Here is a 22,089-nt window from a genome sequence, read left to right on the forward strand (position 1 = left end):
AAAATCAGTTGAATGAATGAATGCAGATTTTTTTCAGTCTGTGGAGAATCATACAGTTTTAAGATTCTTAAACTGAGTGATTCTTTACAGATCAGACGGATTTGCGTGAACATATTTTGGTGAAATAAAATCATTCATCGATCATGTTAATTTTAATCATCGCCAATGCATTTTCCTGATTAGCAAGTCACTGGTGGTACACAAAAGCAAATGTATATTTCGCTGTTGTGGACAACACTCATTTTCATCTAGCCTCTATAAATGTGTTCATAAATGGTTGGAGCTAATAGAGATTTGTTACACATTGGCAACTCCTGCTTCCACTAACGTTGCCTCCCATGAGTGATTGCAGGTTTGTAACAGTTTATCACCATGGGCCACCAGGACCTGCAACAATGCCCACAGTTGATCATGGGGAGCATTCTTTGTTGATTGCACAATGAGGACTCCCCCATTAAGCATACCTCTTTAGTTTATGGAAACTGTTATATGCATGGACACCAAGACTGTGTCCACAGAGTATACTGTTGAAACCCTAAATGGGGTTTCTAAGTAGTAAACCCCACTTTGTCATACGCCACTGTTTCCTTCTCTTTGGAGAAAATATCTTTTGGAATAAGCTGATGCTTTACATTTTTAATAAATACACCTATGTATGTCGATACATACCATCACATTATCCTTACTGGGTCAACATACCCCAGGATACTGTTGCTACTATAAATGACGTAGTTTATTTGGCTTCACAGACTTTTTTGACATCACAAACATGCACACGTTTCAAAGTACCCAAGCAGATACATGGTTGTAACACTAATGAATGAAAAGCTTGTTCCCTGCTTTTGCCCACAGCAGTTGCAGGTTTCACTAGTTGCTCTTGGTTTTCTTTCAGTCCTCTCTGTTGTTCATAAAATTACCTTTTGATCAATGATCAATCCATACCTCTTATCCCAACAACATAACGTATAAAAATAATGCAAAACAAATTCCAAAAAAAATGTATAGAAAACAAAGTGAATCACTGTAATTAAATAAAGACAGCTTTGTCAAAATAAATATCTGTAATAAAATAAAAGCAGTGTTGCCTGCTCCAGTCAGTAGTATCGACCTCCCTGTTCATTAACAATATGACTTTGTAGATGCATTGGCAAAGGCATTGCTGCCCAATTTCACCCTGTACTACAGACCTCTCCTTTCTATTAAAACCTATGTAGTTGAAGGCTTCACCAACACAGGGGTGCCCCTCTGCACTGTATTTACTATATGTATGTCAGAAGCAAGCTCATTTCATGCTTTGCTATAGTCATTTGGACTTCAGTAGCTTTATGTTGGGTATAAGATCAGTCAATAAATCCTTCACAGAGAAGTCACCTGAAACCTTTCATAAATATCACCTGAGAATGTTCAGTTTGACCTGTTTCACCCATATGCCAGTGAGTCCCTAATCTGGATAACATTGCACGGGTCTGAGTGAAAATTCCAGCTCACCCCAATAAAACAGAAATGCATGCAAGACACACACACGTCTAATAAATAAGAGGAGCTGGCTCAGGACCGTGTCTGAGCCATCGTACAGTATAGATAAGAGCACACAGACATTTAGTTCTTAGCTGCGGCCATGCACAGTCAATGTCTTATTTATTAGGCACACTGAGGAATGAATGGGTTGCTGTCAGTGCTGAGGCCTTTCATCTTCTTGGTGCTTCCACCACTGGTCAAGCTGACAAGGTCCAGGTAGAAATTTGACTTTAGAAAACGCCGATAGGAATCCTTCTCCATGAGGATGAAGATTTTGTGCTGGGCCTGGTCAAAACACGAGTGTGTTGGCTGAAGTATACTCTTAGTTGTATCCTCTCGAGTAATTGAATCCAGATTCACCTAATAAAGAAGATTATGCAAGGCTTATTATATGATATAATAATGAGAGCTATGGCAATTCCACTCATGTTCTACTGATAAGAGACACTCTCTAACAAATTATGGTAATGATGTTCTGGGAAACCCAGCTGGATGTTTTGAACCGAGTGGCCAATTAACAACTCATATTTGGTTTGTGATCTACAAGCCTATGGGGAGCTCAGATGCATAAACAATTATTTTTAATCCCAGCCATAAACATTATGAAATTAATTATCAAGTAACAGTAGACTTCTCAGAAATCGTGACACTAATATAAATTAAAGTGGTTGTAAACCCTTACATATAACCAATGAAGTGCCTATCCTAAGGTGATACACAGAGATGAAACAAATCATCCTACATAAGTTGTACCTGTCTTCTCTTCTCTACATCAAATATCCAGAATTTAAAAGCTTGTATGAGCTGTCAGAAAACAAGGGGCGAAAATCTTAAATTACACACTGCAGAGCTCAGTGGGGAGAGCTCTGAGAGCTGATTGGAGGGAAGGGACACCCCCACCCATCCCTTTCACATAGCACACAGCAAGGGAGCTGTGGCTGTCAATCGCAGGGTTTGTGCTGGAGATCCCTTCCCTATCACGTTTCTTCTCTTGGTGTCAAGAAACCTTATCAGAAGTTACTCATGCAGATAGCAGAGGAACGAGGTAGCTGACAGAAATGACACGGGTAGTGCTCTGGATTGAAACAAGTATTCACTTTTGAAGGATATGTTTGTTCATATTTAAGGTCTGATGTTCACAACCACTTGTTTGAGTGAGCAATGGCATCATACTGTAATAGATTGCTAAAGGCTATTCAGAAACCCCAGTGATTTCTCTATAACACTAGGCAAAAATGTCTATCACCTGTTATGGTTAGCATAAAATGTAACAAGGGATTCTTACTTCTCTGGAAGCCTCCACAGAAATGAAGTCCTCATAGATCTTTTGGGCTTTGCTTGTTAGCTTTGCTGTGGATTTGGTTTTCTTATAATTCTCACATGCCAGCCAAAAGTCAAGGTTCTCTTCACTGTATTCAGACTGAAGAAATGATCTGAAAGCTACTAAGCCACCTACAAAAAAGGATAATTCTTTAAATTATGGGGATATAAACTAAATGTTAACAATGATGGTATGTCTCCAGATAACTTGCTAACATAAATTGTGAACTATAAATAAATACAACAGAAAGGTTCCAATAATATTATAAGGGACCATATACGCAAATGATCTAAGGTAAAGGTGGGTTTTAAAAGTGAGTAGTATTACTGGTGATCCTTTAAATGTTGCCCTACAGCAGGGGTCTTCAAACTATGGCCCTCCAGTTGTTTAGGAACTACAATTCCCATCATGCCTAGTCATGTCTGTGAATGTCAGAGTTTTACAATGCCTCATGGGATGTGTAGTTCCCCAACAGCTGGAGGGCCATAGTGTGAGGATCCCTGCCATACAGCATACATTCTAAAATAAATAAAGGAGACCTCATTTAACAATAAGAGCCTGACAGCTGTTTTCAACATATGTCTAATGTCTGAGCATCTGTCTCATGCAATGGAGGTCAGCAGAGGGCAGAGACACTTGAGTATGGGAATGATGGTAAAGTAAAGCTAAGTCAATTAAAATCACTTTTTGTCTGGGGACCGGTAACAGTGCTCTGTGTCTTGTATCACATCCAAGCCAAGATCATTTTAAACAAGTGACCTTGGGTTGACGTCACTGGATCCTTTTGTAAACCTCAAAAAATGTCTGACATTCTAGGGCAGTGCCTCTAGGACAGATTTATTTCCATGTTCCAGTGTTTTGGATGTCCCTAGCTGACTTAAGTCACGTATACACAGTTGCCGGATAGCTTATGGAAAATTGGAGGTGGGAAACCATTTGGTAAGAGCCCATTCACATTGAGGCGACACGACTCTGCATGACTTGGGGAGGCGACTTGTCAGTCCCGTGCACCACGACTTCGGAGCGACTTGCAGGGACTTCACATAATGGAAGTCTATGCAAGTCGCTCCGAGGTTGCCCCAAAGTAGTACAGGACCCTTTTTCTAAGTCGGAGCGACTTGTGTCGCTCCTATTAGAACGGGTCCTGTACTACTCAATGGACCGCGACCGAGCTAGTCTGAAATGTTTTAATATAAATTGCTTCTATGGTTGTGATTGTGCTACAACTGTCTAGGGAACCTGATGGCCACCAAGTTGTGGTTCAAAATTACAGAAATAGTTCATATTGATAAAGCATGGCACATTGTGTTGCATAAATATTTTATTGACATATTTGACAGTTTAAGATTTATTTTAGCTGGCATGAGTCAAACACCCTAAAGTTAACCCCACACCCACACATGCATTGTCATTTATTTTGGTGTGAATATTTGCTTACACTCAGTAAGTGAACTAATGTCCAAACTATAGTTATCATAGTCATTGCCATTTTAGAGGTCAACATGTTATGAAATATTACTTGACCAGTTACCAATGAAATAATTTGTAATTTCAGGAAGGCTGAAGGTGCATTGTACATTTTGGGGTTAAAGGGACCTTAAAAGAGTAAACGAAATAAATAATTGTATTATAGTATCCAATTTGATCAAGGGCCACCCTGATAAAGGCAGTCCTTGCAACCCCCCCAAACACCTTTATTTTCTAATTTATATAATTCCAAAACAATGAAACGTTTCAAAATCTAGCACCAATTTTGGCGCTTTCCTTCATACGCTTATAGTCCTTTTATAGATATGAGCGAAATTTTGGCCCCTGTTCTCCAGATAGCCACCTGAAAGAAGATCTCTATCCTAGATGACATGTCCTATTATGGTCCCTAACATTACTAGAGATCCAGGGCTCCTCAAACCTACCCCTTGTATAATTTATTATTTGTCAGTTTGCTCTAAAGGCCCGTACACACGTACGGATCATCGTCATACAAACGTCGGCGGACGAAAGATCTGCCGATTGTACGCGTGTTAGTATGGTGCCTCCGACAGCTGTCTGCGCACAATCCGCGGACAAGAGTCTTTCTTGCAAACATGAAAATTTTTGTCTGCGGACACCAGAACGGACGATTGTTCGCCTGTCAGTACAGAAATTAGCCGACAGACCGCAGATTTGCAAGACTGGGCATGCTCAGAAAATAAAAAACACAGGGAAAGTTAACCATTACATGACATCACTTCTGCAGTCAGCTGAAGTCTGCGGACAAAATTCTTGTGCTGTCCTTGTGCTGTCTTTGCACTTTTCAACAGACACCAACATCCCGGGGAGAAAAGACGAACGTTTGTATGACGACGATCCGTACGTGTGTACGGGGCTTAAAGCTACCAATCTGATCCAAAAGTTTCATGCCTCGTGTTGTCAAGGATTGGTGTACATTTATTGGCAGCTATAGGATAATACTGTTTTTATTTCAGTATCAGTTGTGTGTGGTATTGTTGAGACAACTGACAAAATGTGTAGCCCTGCTCTTTTTTTTTCCCAATACTCTAAAACTCACATTAACATGGGTATCTTACTTACATTCACTGTTTAGGAGATTTTCCAATGATTCTGCCCATTTCTTCACTTCATCATAAGTCAGCCTGAAAAACAAAAACATAGAAAGAAATGATTATTCCATTGAACATTTAGAGGGTTGCTCAACAATATTTACAGATTCATTGAAATGTGTAAATGGACAAAGTTACTGAATTCATGCAAAAAACAGTGCATGGATATTACTAACAGTAAAAAAAACTACAGACCAGAGTCTGCTCTATTAAACTTCTAACATCTGATAAAAAAAATAAATTCATTAGGTAAAGCAGAACTCCAGACAGCTAAATACAAAAATTAAATACATAAAAGGGAGCTGTTTACTTGCTAGATTATTTGTATTTCTGTCCATCTAGTTCTGACATTTACACAGCTCTGCCACAAAGCACAGTTCTAGCTAAACAGAAGACCTGTTCATCTTACACAGACATCTCATAAAGTTACATTTCCAGCAAAGCGGTGCGGGGGGAACTTCACACTGCACAGCGCTGCATGCAGTACTTTTTCAGCTCATTGTGCCCACACACCATGGCAACAAAGTGGTGAGATTTAGACATTTTTCCTTGTCAATGCAGTGGGACTGTGCTGGAATAGCTGCCCAATGCAGTCCCACTGAACTTGGTCAAATTCAGATACTTACACTACAAGTATTAAAAAGATTAATAATTTAATTATGTATTAATGGCTACTGAGCTGCAATAATGTGTGTCTTTTATATCAGCCTGGAGTTCGGCTTAAGATTGATCTTTTTTTTTTTTTTTTATTTCTTATACGTAAAACCTGATATAAAATACTGTTCTATATGGCATCTCTTTTCATGCATCAGAAAATAATGCTGAATTTATTGATGTATTTTATAACACAAGTAAGTTAAATCAGACTAGGCCTTTAATGGAACCTATGTGGCAGGATGAAAACCAAAGAATTTTGTAGTGACTCGAATAGGCAGGACTTTCTTTCAGCAGGAACGCAGTTCAGGCACCTCTAGTGCTGAATGTATGTAATGGCAAGGAGTGCTGGGGTGTGCTGGAGGGTCTATTGATGCTGGCTGCTGGGGGGTCTGTTGTCCCTGGTGGGGATTTATTTTTGTGTGGGGGTCTATTTTTCTGGGTAGATCTATTGTTGCTGGTGGGGGTCTTATGTTTCTGGGGGGGTCAAATTGTTTTTGGGAGTGACCTACTGTTGAGGTAGAGGTCTACTGATGCTGGCTGCTGGAGGGTCTATTGAAGCTGGCTGCTGTGAGATCTGTTGTTGTTGTTTGGGGGACTATTGTTGCTAGGGTGGTATTTTGTTGCAGGGGGTTCATTGTTGCTGGGGGTTCATTGCTGCTGGGGGGGGTCTACTGTTGTGTGGGGGAACTATTGTTCCTGGGGGGTCTATTGTTGCTGGAGGTGTGTACTGTTGCTGGGGTGGGGTCTATTGTTGCTCACTGCTGGGGATCTATTTTACTGTCTTTCTTGTTATAATTAACAAATGCAATACAAATTACTTAGTAGCACAAAAAGTTACTTGGTTCTGTATTCTCTAAATGGGGCGATACTGAGAGGTGGATAGAGGGTGGAACCAAGGGATAGTGCTCAGAGGTAGGCAGGGGACAGAGACAAAGGTAGACTCAGAAGGGGGGGTGTTTCTGCACCCGTTCTCTGAGAAAAAAGCACTGAGAATAGGGCATGTTTAACAGGCATTAGCAACAGCACAATATTATGCTTAATTAAATCTGTCTTGCAGGATGCATTTTTAAGATTCTTTAGAGTTCCTTTGATTGTTTTTTTTTTTAATTATTAAATATATGTACAGTAATACCTTGGTTTGGGAGCATAATTCGTTCCAGCAGCATGCTTGTAATCCAAAGCACTCGTATATCAAAGCAAATTTTCCCATAAGAAATAATGGAAACTCAGATGATTCGTTCCACAACCATTTATTGCTATTAATAAAGATATTCTGCTATCAGCTATAAAGTACATTACTGTACAGTATAAGCATGCCATCCCCTCTGTTAAATACCACTATGTGTCCCTATGTCTGTACTGTACATAAAGATGCTGATTTCTACTGTATCAGAGCGTCTCCCGGCACTCGTGTGACTCCTCGGCTCTCTGCTTCTCTCCTCCCCTCTTCCCCGGATGACGTCAGCGGGAGTGATCGGTTCCGCCCGCCGGGGGGAGCAGAGAGAGGTGGAGTCACATGAGCGCCGGAAGATGCTCTGAAACCGTAGAAATTAGCATCTTTTATATATGGTGCAGGCACAGGGACACATAATTGGTATGTAACAGAGGGGATGGCATGCTTATACTGTACTAAACTGCTCGTATATCAAGACGGCACTTGCATATCAATCTTTAAAAAATCTTTGAATCAATTTTTAAAAAAGAAATGTTGCTCGTCTTTCAAAATGCTCGTAAACCAGGTTACTCGCAAACCAAGGTATTACTGTATAGTGAGATTTTAAGCATGCCATAGGTACGGTATTTAACTCACACTGCAGTATTAGTACACTAGTGAGTTATTGTTAGTATTACCATGACAGTTAGCCTTTTGGAAACTTTGCCTATATAATCTTCCACTTAGGGATTATCTCACTAGTCACCTGGGAACTATGATTAGCAAACATAACAGCCTATTGTATTCCACCAAAGGCCTGTAACACACGATCCAAAAATCAGACGAAAAATACCGCTTTCGTAGCGATCGTACAATATCTTTAGTACACAGCTTTTGAGAGCCGATCACGACAGTTCATCCAATATTTTCCGATCAGAAAAGCACGAAAAGTTTTCTCAGACATTTCATTTAATCCGTACAGTTGATGCTCGAAAATACAATACAAATACACTACAACACTTGATATCACTTCCGGTTTTTTACTGCAGTACGAGAATTTTTGTAACTTTAGTAAACTCTTCATGTTCCATATGCGAATAGCATGCAAAAAAAATAAAAAAATTGATGATCTGTCGTCTGATTTTCGGATCGCGTGTACGGGGCTTAAGATAGATCTTCCCCAACCCTGAGATTTCCATTAGCAATTCATCTACGAATAAATGGTAATTAGTGTGAAGCATAAACAGACACAAGGGGGCAGAACAGGCTTACCTCTGACAACCAGGTTTGTCTTTCTTCATGCAGGTGCTATTATCGCAACTATCTGTTTTCTGCAGCAGAAAGCCAAGTCGATGCTTCATATCTTTGGCACTGTTGAAAAACATTGTCAGAATTTAATGTGAGCATTAAACTGATCAACAGATTCAAAATGTTTGAAGAATTTCACACAAATCAATCAGCAGGGCTCTGCACCATTAAACTGTCTGGTTGCTGGGAAACAAGAAATTCTTTTCTCCTGCTAGTAACTTATTGGATATTCCAGCTTTGGCTGGAAGTTGATGGATGTTTCAGAGACTTGAGAGTCAAGATTCCCTGCTGGAGTTCAGATTTTTATGTCATACTACAACCTTCATGCTGCCAGGCAAGGGAGTCTCACTCTTCTTGTTGGGACCTTCAGAGATAAAAATAATCTATTGGTTTATTCAACATACTGGTCTCCACCAAGGCCTTAAGCTGGCCGTACGCTGCAGAAAATTGTTTAGTGAGTGGCCCTGCTGGCCCTCTCTCTCAGAAATCAGCCCAAATTCAAACCACTGAAGTCCTGGATGGAGACCAGAAGGTAAAAAAAAATAAAACAGCAGATTCTTTTACCTCTCAAAGTGCCTACAAAAAGAACCGCTGGTTGCTGTAAGAATACAACAGCTCAGCAGGGGAATTCATCCTTCCGTGCTGTATAGTGTATAATCAAATTTACCCTTTATAAAATGTATTTATGAATCTCTAAACAATTATGGTCTCTGCCAACATAAGGAAATGTTTGCCCAATCAGCCCAATGATAGTTGGTTTAGGGAATGTTTCTACTGTTTAAAGGGCACCTCAATGACACCAACCAATGCTTTATTTGCCAATGTGAAGGTTAATTGGCTGGGAAGGATTTTCCTGGCCAATCTCTGTTTACCCTAAGAAAGACCATCCCCATTTTCCTTCTCCCATTGGCGCAAACATTTAAGTTTATCCAATGTTAATCTGCATTTTGTGGAAAGTTCTTTCATTGGAAATTTCAACTAACTAAATGAACTAAATGACAACTAAATGAATGCCCTCAAATTATTCTAAGTAGCTTTATGGTGGTGAGCCGTTAGCTGGGCCTAAGATAGTTAGGTTTTTTTTTTCGTAGGCTGACACAATAGAACATAGAGGTTGATTTACTAAAGGCAAATAGGATTTAGACTGTACATTTTGCAAAGTGCAGTTGCACTCAGCAAGTGCACTTGCTCCAGAGCTTAGTGAATGAGCAGACGCTCTGCTTACTTCCATCATCCAATTACGTGCAAGCAAAAATGTTAATTTTCTTTGCATGTGATTGGGTATTCTTTGCAAAGTAAAGCTTTACCTCATTTACTAAGCTCTGGAACAACTGCACTTGCAGAACGCAACTGCACTTTGCAAAATGAACAGTCTACTTTAGTAAATCAACCCCTTAGATGACAGTGTTAAAAGAAATAAGAAGCGATGACTTCAATACTTATTAACGCAACAATTCCAATTTATTAAATACCCCCACGTTGGTGTTTACAACTACTCCAGTGATTGTTCAGGAATCAGAGGAGCTATATGGTAAAAACAACATTCTCCCTATACACAGAACTTCGGCCAAAGTCATGCAGGTAGGTTAATTGGCCCCTACCTTAATTTGCTCAGCATGTGTGTGTGAACATTTGCATATGAGATGGGGACCTTAAAATTGATGTGCAAACTAGACTGTTGAGGACCTGATGATGATTATATATACAATCTTTTTGACTGTGACTTAGCTGGTTGGCTCTAAATATTTGTTTATTACATAACATTAATTGGTTGTATTGAGCCAATGTCCTTATGTAAGTTGACTTTTGCACGAAGCGCTACTTTGCTCTATTTTCTATATATGATTTATTTTTGTTAATTCAATAAAATATTTGAACAAGGAGATAAGGACCTTAGATTGTAAGCTCCTTGAGGGCAGGGACTGATGTGAATGTACAATATGTAAAGTTCTGCATACATTTTCTGAGCAATATGAAATGCCTTTAATAATAACAGGTCTGTACTCGCTAGGCTTTAGAAAACCTGCCCAACAAGGAGGAATATAAGAATGGGAAATATAACTACTTTAACAGAAATGAAATTGCTCACTGAAATGTAATATATTGTGCAAACTGTAGTGAGGCAGAAGTGATTATTTTTATCTATTCTCTGTGCAGAAAAAGCTGACTGATTCATCTAGTTACGATATAAGGACAGCATATGCTTTGTGCTGTATCACAACTGCATGCAAATGTCAATCACAATACCCTGCCACTACCCCATGTAATATGAACACCTTCACTTCCACCAAGGCTGCAATTAAAGGCCATGTATTTAGAGTATCTGTCATCATGTCAAGGTAATAGCATATGTCCCAGCACGTATTTCTTGTAGTGTTCCTGTATTATTCATCTCTACCTGATATAGGAGTCTGTAAATCATACAATAACATAGGTGTGTGTGTGCACAGCTAAACTGGGATTGAGAAGCAATCCTGGCAACTACAGTGTTTGTCCCTTTACTTTGCCAAGGTTGGTAGAACAACAATGTGCTTGTATTGGACACCTTCCAATATAGCAGCTCTTGCAGCTAAATTTAAATGGATAGCAATGAGGGTTGCTGATTAAGAAAAATGTGCCTACAGATATTAGATGGTGGCCAGTTGTGCATGCACAATCTGGACACAGCACTTTCATCTTTACAAATTATCCATTTACAAACATAGAGGTTCACTCTGGGTGAACTTGCTGTTCTATAGTCATATAGTCAGTACAGTAGGGATCGGCTGAAAAAAATCCATCCTGCTCATTTGACTGTTTGCCTGCACCGGCATTGGGTAAACCAGCAGACATTTAAGAGAACTCTAATCCAACTAATTGGTCAAATGTTTCTCTTAGCCTGTAGCCTTCAGGTGCTCCTAAAAAGTGCCCCCAGACCACCCCTTATGGGATGCAGCAAAATGGACAGATTTCTAGCTCATGCTTGCTAGTGGGATATTAAAAAAGTTATAATGCCCCTTCCTGGTCAAAATTTATATACACCATATTATATTGTTTGCTCTACTATAGTTACCTCTTATCTACCCTAGATGTCATCCTTCACAGGCTTTATCTTTGCAATTTCCTGTTTAGGGGACCAGACACTTTTAGCTGTTGTATGCTCAGCAGGGTGACTGGTCCCCTTAATACCCCTGTATAGTCTGAGGATGATTGCAATTCTTGTAGGGTGCCCCAGGTCCTGGTGATGCTCGTGTTGATTTTTTTTTTTTTTTCCAGCTACTGCACACCTGTCTTCCCGGTATATTGCTTAGAGGAAACACCATCTACATCAGTGGTCCTCAACTCAGGTCCTCGGGCCCACTAACAGGCCAGGTTTGCAAGATAACTAAATTACATCACAGGTGATTTCATTTGCTGCTCAGTGATTGCAGTATTCTAGTCTGCATCTCCCCAAGGTAATACTTAAAATCTGGCCTGTTAGTGGGCCCGAGGACCGGAGTTGAGGACCACTGATCTACATGACTACCTACCTAATGCCCGCTTTCTGTCCACTTGTGAGACTACCATCCCAAATGTGTGATTCAGGGGGGGGGGGGGCAGTAACTATGTGCTATGCAGCAAATACCCTCCAAATTAACCCAGGAAGATGAGGAAGTAAAATGTCCCAACAGTGATGTCACAAAGTAATTTAACTTGGTGCAATGCTAGGTTTTGTAACAGTAAAGAGATCACAGATAACATTAAGTGACCTATAGGAAAGGTCGGGAGTAGTGAAGCTCAGGCTAAACCCAGTTTGGCCCAAACCTGCAGGAAACTGTCAAATGATAGCAGGCTGCCAGGGATTTCCCAACACATAACAAAGGGTTGAAGATCATGGTGACATTGACCTAATACGACTACACCAGGCTACACCTTAGCTTACGGCTAATTGGGAAGACTGTTGTGGGTATAATAGGGATCAACTTAAAGGACTGCACCATTTTTTAAATGTAATAATTTCAGGTAGGGCAGGGAGATAACCAACCCAGCAGAAATATAAATTAGCAAATATTACAGATACCAATCATATGAAATGTTCACATTTTGCTTGTTGCCTGGTGGGATTGGTTGACCCATAGATCATCAGAGATAACCGTGCAGGGCTGTAGCCATCAAGCAAAACATTAACATTTAGACGCTTTTAGCATCAGACACAAAGGACACCTCAAAATCCAGTATATGTATAATGAATCCTATATACTGAGCTGACAATTTATCTGCCAGGTCCAACAATATCAGGTTTGTCTAAAAGTAGGAACTGTGCTTTAAAAAAGAGTTTTTATAACAGGAAATGACAAATTACCTATCTCCTAGCTTCAGAGATTAGCATAATGTGTATTGTATATTGATATAAAATATTAACTAGATCCTTCCAAACATAATGTGTTGCAGCTGAAGAATAACCAATAATTAGGCAGTCATGTAATGATGGAATATCCTTGTCACATATAACTATACTATATATCATTGTCTGTTTTGCTGTAACACCCAACATCACATCATTTATTCTTTTACTGCAGCAACAAATATGTCAGCACGTAGTAGCAATTAAAATAGATTTCCGTGTGTTTATACATGTGTATCTTAACAGGTTAATACCCTGTCACCCTATGACACTGGCCGTTAGCTATGATCCATCATGTCATAGTCATATATAAACCAGATCTTATTTGATTTCCCCCAGTGATATGGGCCAGACATGACCTGAGGACACAAAAGACCCATAATTGAATGAGCCCTATCTAATATTTCATGCATCTAGAGAAGGATATATGTGATGAAGAGGAGATAGTAGGATATTCTGATGGTCTGATAGCTAGTGGATGTGCTATTTAAACCATAACTGGAGGGAAAAGTATAGATTGTGTCCTTAGCAACTACATAGATGCTTTTCCCAACTTATGATATGGTAAAAGCAATATAATTAGCTTCTAATAAGATTGGTTTCTATGGACACTGCTTTCCTGTATCTGCATTTCTTCTATAGGTTAACCCTTTGAATCTACAAATTCACAAGCCAACAATGGTCTTATTTAATAAAGAGCACTATTTCCTTCCTTGCAGTCAGATGTCTAGCCAAAACATACCTCCTATTTTAGATTAGTAGTGATTGGTTAAAAATTCTGACCTGGATATACAGCTGTAAAAGAGAGGAAATCTCCCAAAGTGGGGGACATTCCACCTTACCGGGACAGGTGGAACAGGTTCTACTCCTGTTCCAATGACATCTTTATTATTTTAGTTTGTCTTTTATGCTATGTCATATGAACAATAGTCAACAGGAATGGGGATACATTAATAAAAACCCAGCAGAAGTTCCAACACTTTAATGCTCTTTAAAGCTAAAAAAACAAATGTCTGCAGTTCCGCTTTATGAATGTGCACAGGGGTAGGCAACCTCAGCACTACAGCTCTGGTGAACTTAAAGCGGTTGTAAACCTAAAAAAAAAAGAAAAAAAAAACCCTGCAAGACAAAGCCATAGTGAGCTAGTATACATTGCATACTAGCTCATTATGAATTACTTACCTTAGAACGAAGCCCCGACACAGACCCCCAGACACCGCTGTGGGAGCTGACATGATCCTTCGGCGTGTCTTCCAGGTTCGGCGGCTCCGGCGCTGTGATTGGCCGGAGCCGCGATGACGTCACTCAGGCGCATGCGAGCGGGAGTCATTTTCCGGCAAGCTCCCGGCAAGGAAAGCTGAAGGTCCGCCGGACCTTCAGAGCGCATGCGCCACTCGCGTGAGCGGCTGCATGCAGTGCAAATATCTCCTAAACCGTGCCGGTTTAGGAGATATTAATTGTACCTACAGGTAAGGCTTATTATAGGCTTACCTGTAGTTAAAAGTGGAAAAAAGCGGTATACTACCGCTTTAAAGGAGTTGAAAAGGCACAAGGTTTATTACCTTCATGCATTCAATGCATGAAGGTAAAAAACCTTCTGTGTGCAGCACCCCGACCCCCTAATACTTTCCTGAGCCCCTTCTCCATCCAGCAATTTCCACGAGAGCCTTGATGATTGGCTTTTGGCAGCAGCAGGGGCAATTGTCAATCACAGACAGTGAGCCAATCAGGAGACGGAGGGGGTGGGGCCAATGTGTGAATAGACACACAGAGCTGTGGCTGGGGAGCGTGCCTGCTTGGGTGCCCCCACAGCAAGCTGCTTGCTGTGGGGGCACCCGGCAGGAGAGAGGATTCAGGAGTGCCGCTGTGGGACCTGAAAAGTGGAAAATCAGGGCTGCTCTGTGCAAAATGACTGCACAGTGCAGGTAAGTATACCATGTTAAAAAAAAAAGGCTTTAATATTGCTTTAAGTATACAATAATGCCTCTGCCTCTGGAAGCCATGCTTGTGGCTGTCAGAACCTTGCAATGCCCTAAAGGGCTTGTAGTTTCACAACCGCTGGAATGCCAAGGTTGCCTACCACTGAAATAATATCTGTTAATAAAGAAGCCCATTAGTGCTAACGTGCCATCCTGTTTTAGTCCCTAGTTCTGCTTTCTACTGCCTGGTTATCTGATCACTGATCACTGTGCCCACATGCACATTTCCTCTTTAAATCGGCTCATCCATGGTGTAGCAAGCTTTAGGCAAGTGCAAGTTTGCTATTCATCATACTACATCCCCCAGACACTGGAATCCAGGCATGCGGAGCTAGAGTAAGCTTCTCAAATATTAACCAGAGATCCCCCAGTGAGAGCATTCTTCACTGACAGGCCTCACGTTTATCCATACTATGTACACTAGCATTTATTAACTATAACTTTGTTGGAAACATAATCAAATATATGTATTATATTTATAACTCAGCTTCCATAAAGCAGCAAAAAAAAGTATCTCTAGGTATACTGATTCTCCATAATTAACTTAAGTTTTCTGATTTTAAATTTGAAAATTAATTTACTACATACGGAGCAAAATCAGTGTTAGACAGACTGTCAAAATAATCACTTTTTAAATTCTTGTACTCCTAATGAGTTATCTGCAATGGAAAAATCAGCTGAGGCTTCTTATTTAAATCCTCAAACATTTTTGAAGAGAATGTTTAGTGGGCACAGTTCACGGGGGCCAACGGCATGGGAGTGTGGTCACCATAAGTTTAAATTATTTAATATTTTATAATAAAAAATATAAAAAAATAAATAAAAAAGATTTGGGGTATGTATAGCTTTAAATCTTACGGACATGGGTCACGGGTAGCTGTGGCAGGAAACATGTGCATTTCGAGAATGTTCGGCACGTGTTTCTGGGGGGCTATATATAACCCCTCACGACTGACCCTTCACAATTGTCTTGGATCGGATCGGCAAGCTTCCCTCCCTCCCACCCACCATGGCACCTCTTATGCGGTTTTGTCACCCTTGGATCAAGAGGGGACTTTGCTTAAATGAATTATTCATGTTTTATCGCTCAAGTTCCATGAGTGATATAAGGTTTTAATATTTTACATTTTAATAGATATATTTATTCATTTATTTTTGTTTTTAATAAAGTTTATGAATTGTTTTAATACCAATAAACGTGCCGCGGCCATTTGAACGCCATTCTTGCTCTATGTGTGGTTATTTTACAAGTAATGTTTTATGATAGCATTTGTATCATGGTGTGACCTACAATCCCATGGCCTATTGATTGTATTCATCTAGCCCTTGAAGACTAACCTGCAGTAAAAAATCAGCAGAGGCTTCTTATTTAAATCCCCAACATTTCTGCAGAGAATGGCCTATTGATTGTATAAAGCTGAACCTCAAGATAGCGCTTTATGCCTAGAAGCTACAAATACTTATTCCATGTTTCAGCAGAGTGAATCTCTATCTACCTTTTATGTTAAATTGGACACTGAGACTTGCTGACAAATTTATAATATGTCAATCTGCTGAATTATTCTAGCCCTGGCATCGTTTCGTTATTGTGTTATGGATATTTTTTTAAACCAATTAAACCTTAAAATATATTAGGTTAAATTCTATAAATTCAGTTCCCAATAGTTTATCAATGTATAATTCCCAATGTTTACAACAGCAATTAAAAAAGCATTTTTTGGAGCTTTTAAGATAATGATAAATCCTCCTGTATTGAACTGTATTGTAACTGTATTGTCTTCCCTCATATTGTAAAGCGCTGAGCAAACTGTTGGCGCTATATAAATCCTGTATAATAATAATAATAATAATAATAATGAGAATTTTAAGAAATTGTTTCCATGCCTATAGCACTACTCTATGAAAAAAATATTCCTGTTGGTGTATCACTTCAGAGGTGTCAAATGTCTTTAGTAAATCCAATAAAATTGTAATAAAAAGTTCTGATAATCATTGGAGAATTGGGCATATGACTGCAATTACATTCTGAGCAGTTATGTGAACATGAAGGCGAACCCATATTCTTCTTGAATACAAGGGCACATAACAATCCAATAGTTGCAGCTTTTTATTAGTAATAACATTCCTTTTAGACCTTCTAAGGGTCCATTCAGACTAGCACGACTTGTCAGGCGACTTGTCAGCCTGACAAGTCGCGCTCGGTCGCTCGCCATTGATTAGCACAGGACCCGTTCTAATAGGAGCGACACAAGTCGCTCCGACGTAGAAAAAGGGTCCTGTACTACTTTGGGGCGACCTGGAGGCGACTTGCATTGACTTCAATTATATGAAGTCCGTGCAAGTCCTGCCGAAGTCTGAATGGGTCGCCCCACAAAGTCGGATCGCGCCAGCCTGAATGGGCTGTAAAAAGGAACTAAAATATTGAAAAAATGTTGCAACGACTATAATTGTTACATTACTTTTCAAACAAAAAGGAAACAGAAGAGGAACTAGAATTCAGGGGTCTTCAAACTATGGCCCTCCAGTTGTTCAGGAACTACAATTCCCATCATGCCTAGTCATGTCTGTGAATATCAGTTTTTTACAATGCCTCATGGGATGTGTAGTTCCGCAACAGCTGGAGAGCCGTAGTTTGAGGATCCCTGAACGAGATCATACCATAAGCCCTTGTTCACACTCCAGCGGCTTCAAGGTCACGCAACTTTGAATCCGACATCCCTGCGCGACTTCATCCCAGCTTGCATACGACTTCTTCAACAGAAGTCAATGCAAGGTGCGTTGAAGTTGCACCAATTAGAACGGTTCCATTGCCGTTAATGGGGCACAACTTGTCAGGCGACTTTGAACTCTCAAGTCACATGAAAAGTGGCGGCAGTGTGAACCGGGGCTAAACCAATTAAATATTCAAATTATTTCCCATTAACAGTACAACAAACAAAATATTTTACTAAGGTGACTTTCTAAAGTTCAACTATTTTATCATTACATCTTATAGTTCCTTAAACTGTGTTCTTTTGATAAAAAAAAAAAAAAAAAAAATCCTAATGCAGATGAAATATTTGCTAATAATATCCAAGCCATATCTACAACAAAAACTAACATATCTATACCAAGTATTCTAGCATTCATAATTTAGCAGGGTAGTAAAACAAAAAAAAAATTAACATTTTTCCACTTAGCAACCCTAAATGGGGTGGCTGCACTTGTTTGATATTTTTAGGGGGCTTTTTTCCTTTATGTTCCCCTGGTGATCCTGCCAATAACACACTTAGGATTTGGTTTACTAAACATGGAGAGTGCAAAATCTAGTGCAGCTGTGCATGGCAGCCAATCAGCTTCTAACTTCACTTTGTTCAACTAAGCGTTGACGAAAAAACCTGGAAGCTGATTGGCTTCTGTGCAGGGCTGCACCAGATTTTGTACTCTCCAGCCTTAGTAAATCCAGTCCCTTCTGTCTTAGGGTGTCTTCACTCAGGATTGAGGAGCACGGGAGACACCTTGGGAAAGCAGTATTGTCAATCTGATGTTGGATGCACTAGTATGTTTAAATAGACTTGACTATCAAATTAAAGCTGTACTCTAACTAACGCATTTAAACAGTTGCAGCAATAGTTTATTTTCTTTTTTTTTTTTTTTTTTTTTTGGAATAAAGGTTCTACCTAAATCAATAAAAGCTGATCATTGTAAGCAACCCATCAATGCTTTGTCTCACCCCGCTAACTGCCACTTTTGCTGGTTGCTTGCTGGTCTGTTAAACTAAGCTGAAAATGAGAAGATCTACTGGCATGATCACCAGGTAAAAATAAAGGGATAAAAAAGCCTAAAAAAAAAAGAAAAAAAGAATGCAGCCACCAAATCTAAAAATTAGCATGCTGCAATAGGTTGGCCCTAGTATGTGTATGAGTTAGGGACCTTAGATTGTAAATTCCTTGAGGGCAGGGACTGATGTGAATGTACAAAATAAATGAAAACACTGCATAAATTAACAGCACTATATAAGTACCTGAAAAAAATAAATAAATAAATAAACACATAAATAAATAAATAAATATATAACATTTTTGTTTCCTGGTGTGGTACTGGCTTACTTCTTGGTTTGGAGATCAGTGCTCAACGATATACTACACACATACTGGCCAAAAGAAGCCATATGATAGCTCATTTCTGTAAGAGCCCATTCACACTGCCGCGACTTGTCAGCCTGACAAGTCGCGGTCGGTCGCGGTCCATTGAGTAGTACAGGACCCGTTCTAATAGGAGCGACACAAGTCGCTCCGACTTAGAAAAAGGGTCCTGTACTACTTTGGGGCGACCTGGGAGTGACTTGCATAGACTTCCATTATGTGAAGTCCCTGCAAGTCGCGCCGAAGTCGCGGTGCACGCGACTTCACAGGTCGCCCCCCGAAGTCGTGTCGACTCAGTGTGAACCGGCTCTAAAAAGTGGTCTCAAACTCTGTTTAAAGGTCTATATCGATAATAGGATCATAAAAGTTTTACTGTTATGTTATGCCATGCAGATGAATGCAATCTACTACAGGGCCCTTTGCTACCACCCCCCAAAAATGCTTAGGACTTCTATTCCGATCAATCAAACCAGTTAAACAAATGTATTGATCACTTTGATTAATCAGCATACATACTCACACTGTCTATCTATCTATCTATCTATCTATCTATCTATCTATCTATCTATCTATCTATCTATCTATCTATCTATCTATCTATCAATTAAGAGAAATAAATCACAAAAAGCCTAATATATATATATATATATATATATATTTAACACTGCATAAATGAATAGTATATTTAATTAATAATATATATATATATATATTTGTACCTGAAATTAATAAGTAAAGAAATACATTACATTTCTCTTTCCTGGTGCAGTTAATCAAATGTATTGATCACTTTGATTATTAAGCATACATACTCACTCTGTCTATCTATCTATCTATCTATCTATCTATCTATCTATCTATCTATCTATCTATCAATCAAGAGAAATAAAGGCCAAAAAGCCTAAAATATATATATATATATATATATATATATATATATATATATATATATATATATATATATATATATATATATATATATATATATATATATATATATATATATATATATATATATATATATCATACACTGCATAAATTAATAGTATATTTAATTAATAATATATATATTTGTACCTGAAATTAATAAGTAAAGAAATATATTACATTTCTCTTTCCTGGTGCGGTTAATGAAATGTATTGATCACTTTGATTATTAAGCATACATACTCACTGTGTCTCTATCTATCTATCTATCTATCTATCTATCTATCTATCTATCTATCTATCTATCTATCTATCTATCTATCTATCTATCTATCTATCTATCTAGATAGACCTAGATCCATATACACTATATATATATATATATATAATTCTAGCAGACTGCTACACTGCAGCAATAGCTAGAAATACAAAAAAAATAAAATAAAAGAAAACACATCCTCATAGTGATCCAAGGGTCCTGTAGCTGATTGCAACAAAATGTGATGGGCATCTTTCTGAAGGCAGATGAATGAAGCCCTTCGGGCACAGAGCCCATGATGTTGTGTAAATGGCAGTAGGGTGCAATGCTCTGCAGTCCTCTGCACACACCTATCCCGATCCCCCAGAGAGGTGAGCGTAGCCCTGTACTGATGAAGCCCCGCACCCCGCACCCCGCACCGCTCTGCGGATCTCAGCTGTCAGATGCGCAGACCGCAGTCTCACCTCTTCAGGCAGGTGGCAGGGAAGGAGGTCACCCCGGCTAGTCCTTTACACATCCTGGCGGTGAGTTCGGGTTCCCAGACACGGAGAGAATTACTCTTCTGCTTGCTTTCTGTATCACTGGATGTGTTTGTCCAGCTTGTCACTGCTCGGCTGCTGCTGATTCCCATCCTCTCATCTTTTTATAGCCTGAAACAACAGGACTCAGAGGCAGGCAGCAGCCAATCACAGCCGCCCCCTGATGTGCGAGGAGTACTCCGCCACCCTCCCTGCCAGCATCATTCCTCCCTCCCTGCCAGCATCATTCCTCCCTCCCTGCCTCCATCATTATCCCTCCCTGCCAGCATCATTCCTCCCTCCCTGCCAGCATCATCCCTCCCTCCCTGCCTCCATCATTATCCCTCCCTGCCAGCATCATCCCTCCCTTTTCTCTTTTTTTATCCCCCCCTCCTTGCAGGATAACATGGAAAAATAAAGCAAGTGTTGACGTGTGAAGAGGAGGAGAGGCAGAGACAGAGGCAGAGACAGAGAGCAGAGCAGGGAGGACATGAGAGTCTGGGGGCTGATATGATATATAGCAGACTATTCTACACCAAGACTTTTATGGGAACACCATCCGCTGCAATACATTGGAGGGTTAAGTGCTGCTCCTAATCTCCGATTCAGGGAATTTATTCATTGGAAGTTTTGAAAGTTTTATTGTTAAAGTGATAAAAAAAAACATTTTTTAAAAATTTTTATATATTTTTTATGGTAGTATTATTACTAAAGTGCTAATAAACCCAAAACAGAAATATAAGAGTCGGTTCACACTATGGCGACATGACTCTGTACTACTTCGGGGGCGACCTGTGAAGTTCAGTGCACCGTGACTTTGTTGCGACTTGCACGGACTTCATATAATGAATGTCTATGCAATTCGCTCCGAGGTCGCCCCGAAGTAGTACAGGACCCTTTTTCTAAGTCGGAGCGACTTGTGTCGCTCCTATTAGAACGGGTCCTGTAGCAGTCAATGGACCGCGAGGGACAAGTCGCTGACAAGTCGCCTGACAAGTCGCGCTGGTGTGAATCGAGTCTAATACATTCACTTCACAGGCCTGTTCAATTGCTTGATAACACAAATTGCTAATCTCCCAATCAAATGGCAGCAACTCAATGCATTTAGGCATCGAGACGTAGTAAAAACTACTTACTGAAGTTCAAAGCGAGCGTCAAAATGGGAAAGAAAGGGGATTCAAGTGACTTTGAATGTGGCATGGTTGTTAGTGTCAGACAGGCTGGTCTGAATATTTCAAAAACTTCTGATTTACTGGGATTTTCACACACAATCATCCCTAGGATCTACAGGGAATGGTCCGAAAAAGAGAAAATTTCCAGTGAATGGCAGTTGTGTGAATAAAAATGTCAGGAGTCAGACGA

At 39.7% G+C, this 22,089-nt stretch overlaps 1 protein-coding gene across 1 annotated transcript; it reads right to left on the reverse strand.

The window, feature by feature from the left end:
* Positions 1 to 715: 715 nt before the first annotated feature.
* RGS4 (regulator of G protein signaling 4) lies at positions 716 to 20,915 on the reverse strand. Its single transcript, XM_082265502.1, has 5 exons — positions 20,674 to 20,915; positions 8,522 to 8,620; positions 5,411 to 5,472; positions 2,804 to 2,970; positions 716 to 1,878 (listed from the first exon to the last, which is right to left on the reverse strand). The coding sequence occupies exons 1-5, from the start codon at positions 20,838 to 20,840 to the stop codon at positions 1,642 to 1,644; spliced, it is 732 nt and encodes a 243-aa protein (XP_082121628.1). The 5' UTR covers positions 20,841 to 20,915; the 3' UTR covers positions 716 to 1,641.
* Between the last annotated feature and the right edge of the window lie 1,174 nt (positions 20,916 to 22,089).

The sequence above is a fragment of the Pelophylax lessonae genome (genome assembly GCF_965119305.1).
Source record: "Pelophylax lessonae genome assembly, chromosome: 8".
Classification (NCBI taxonomy): domain Eukaryota; kingdom Metazoa; phylum Chordata; class Amphibia; order Anura; family Ranidae; genus Pelophylax; species Pelophylax lessonae.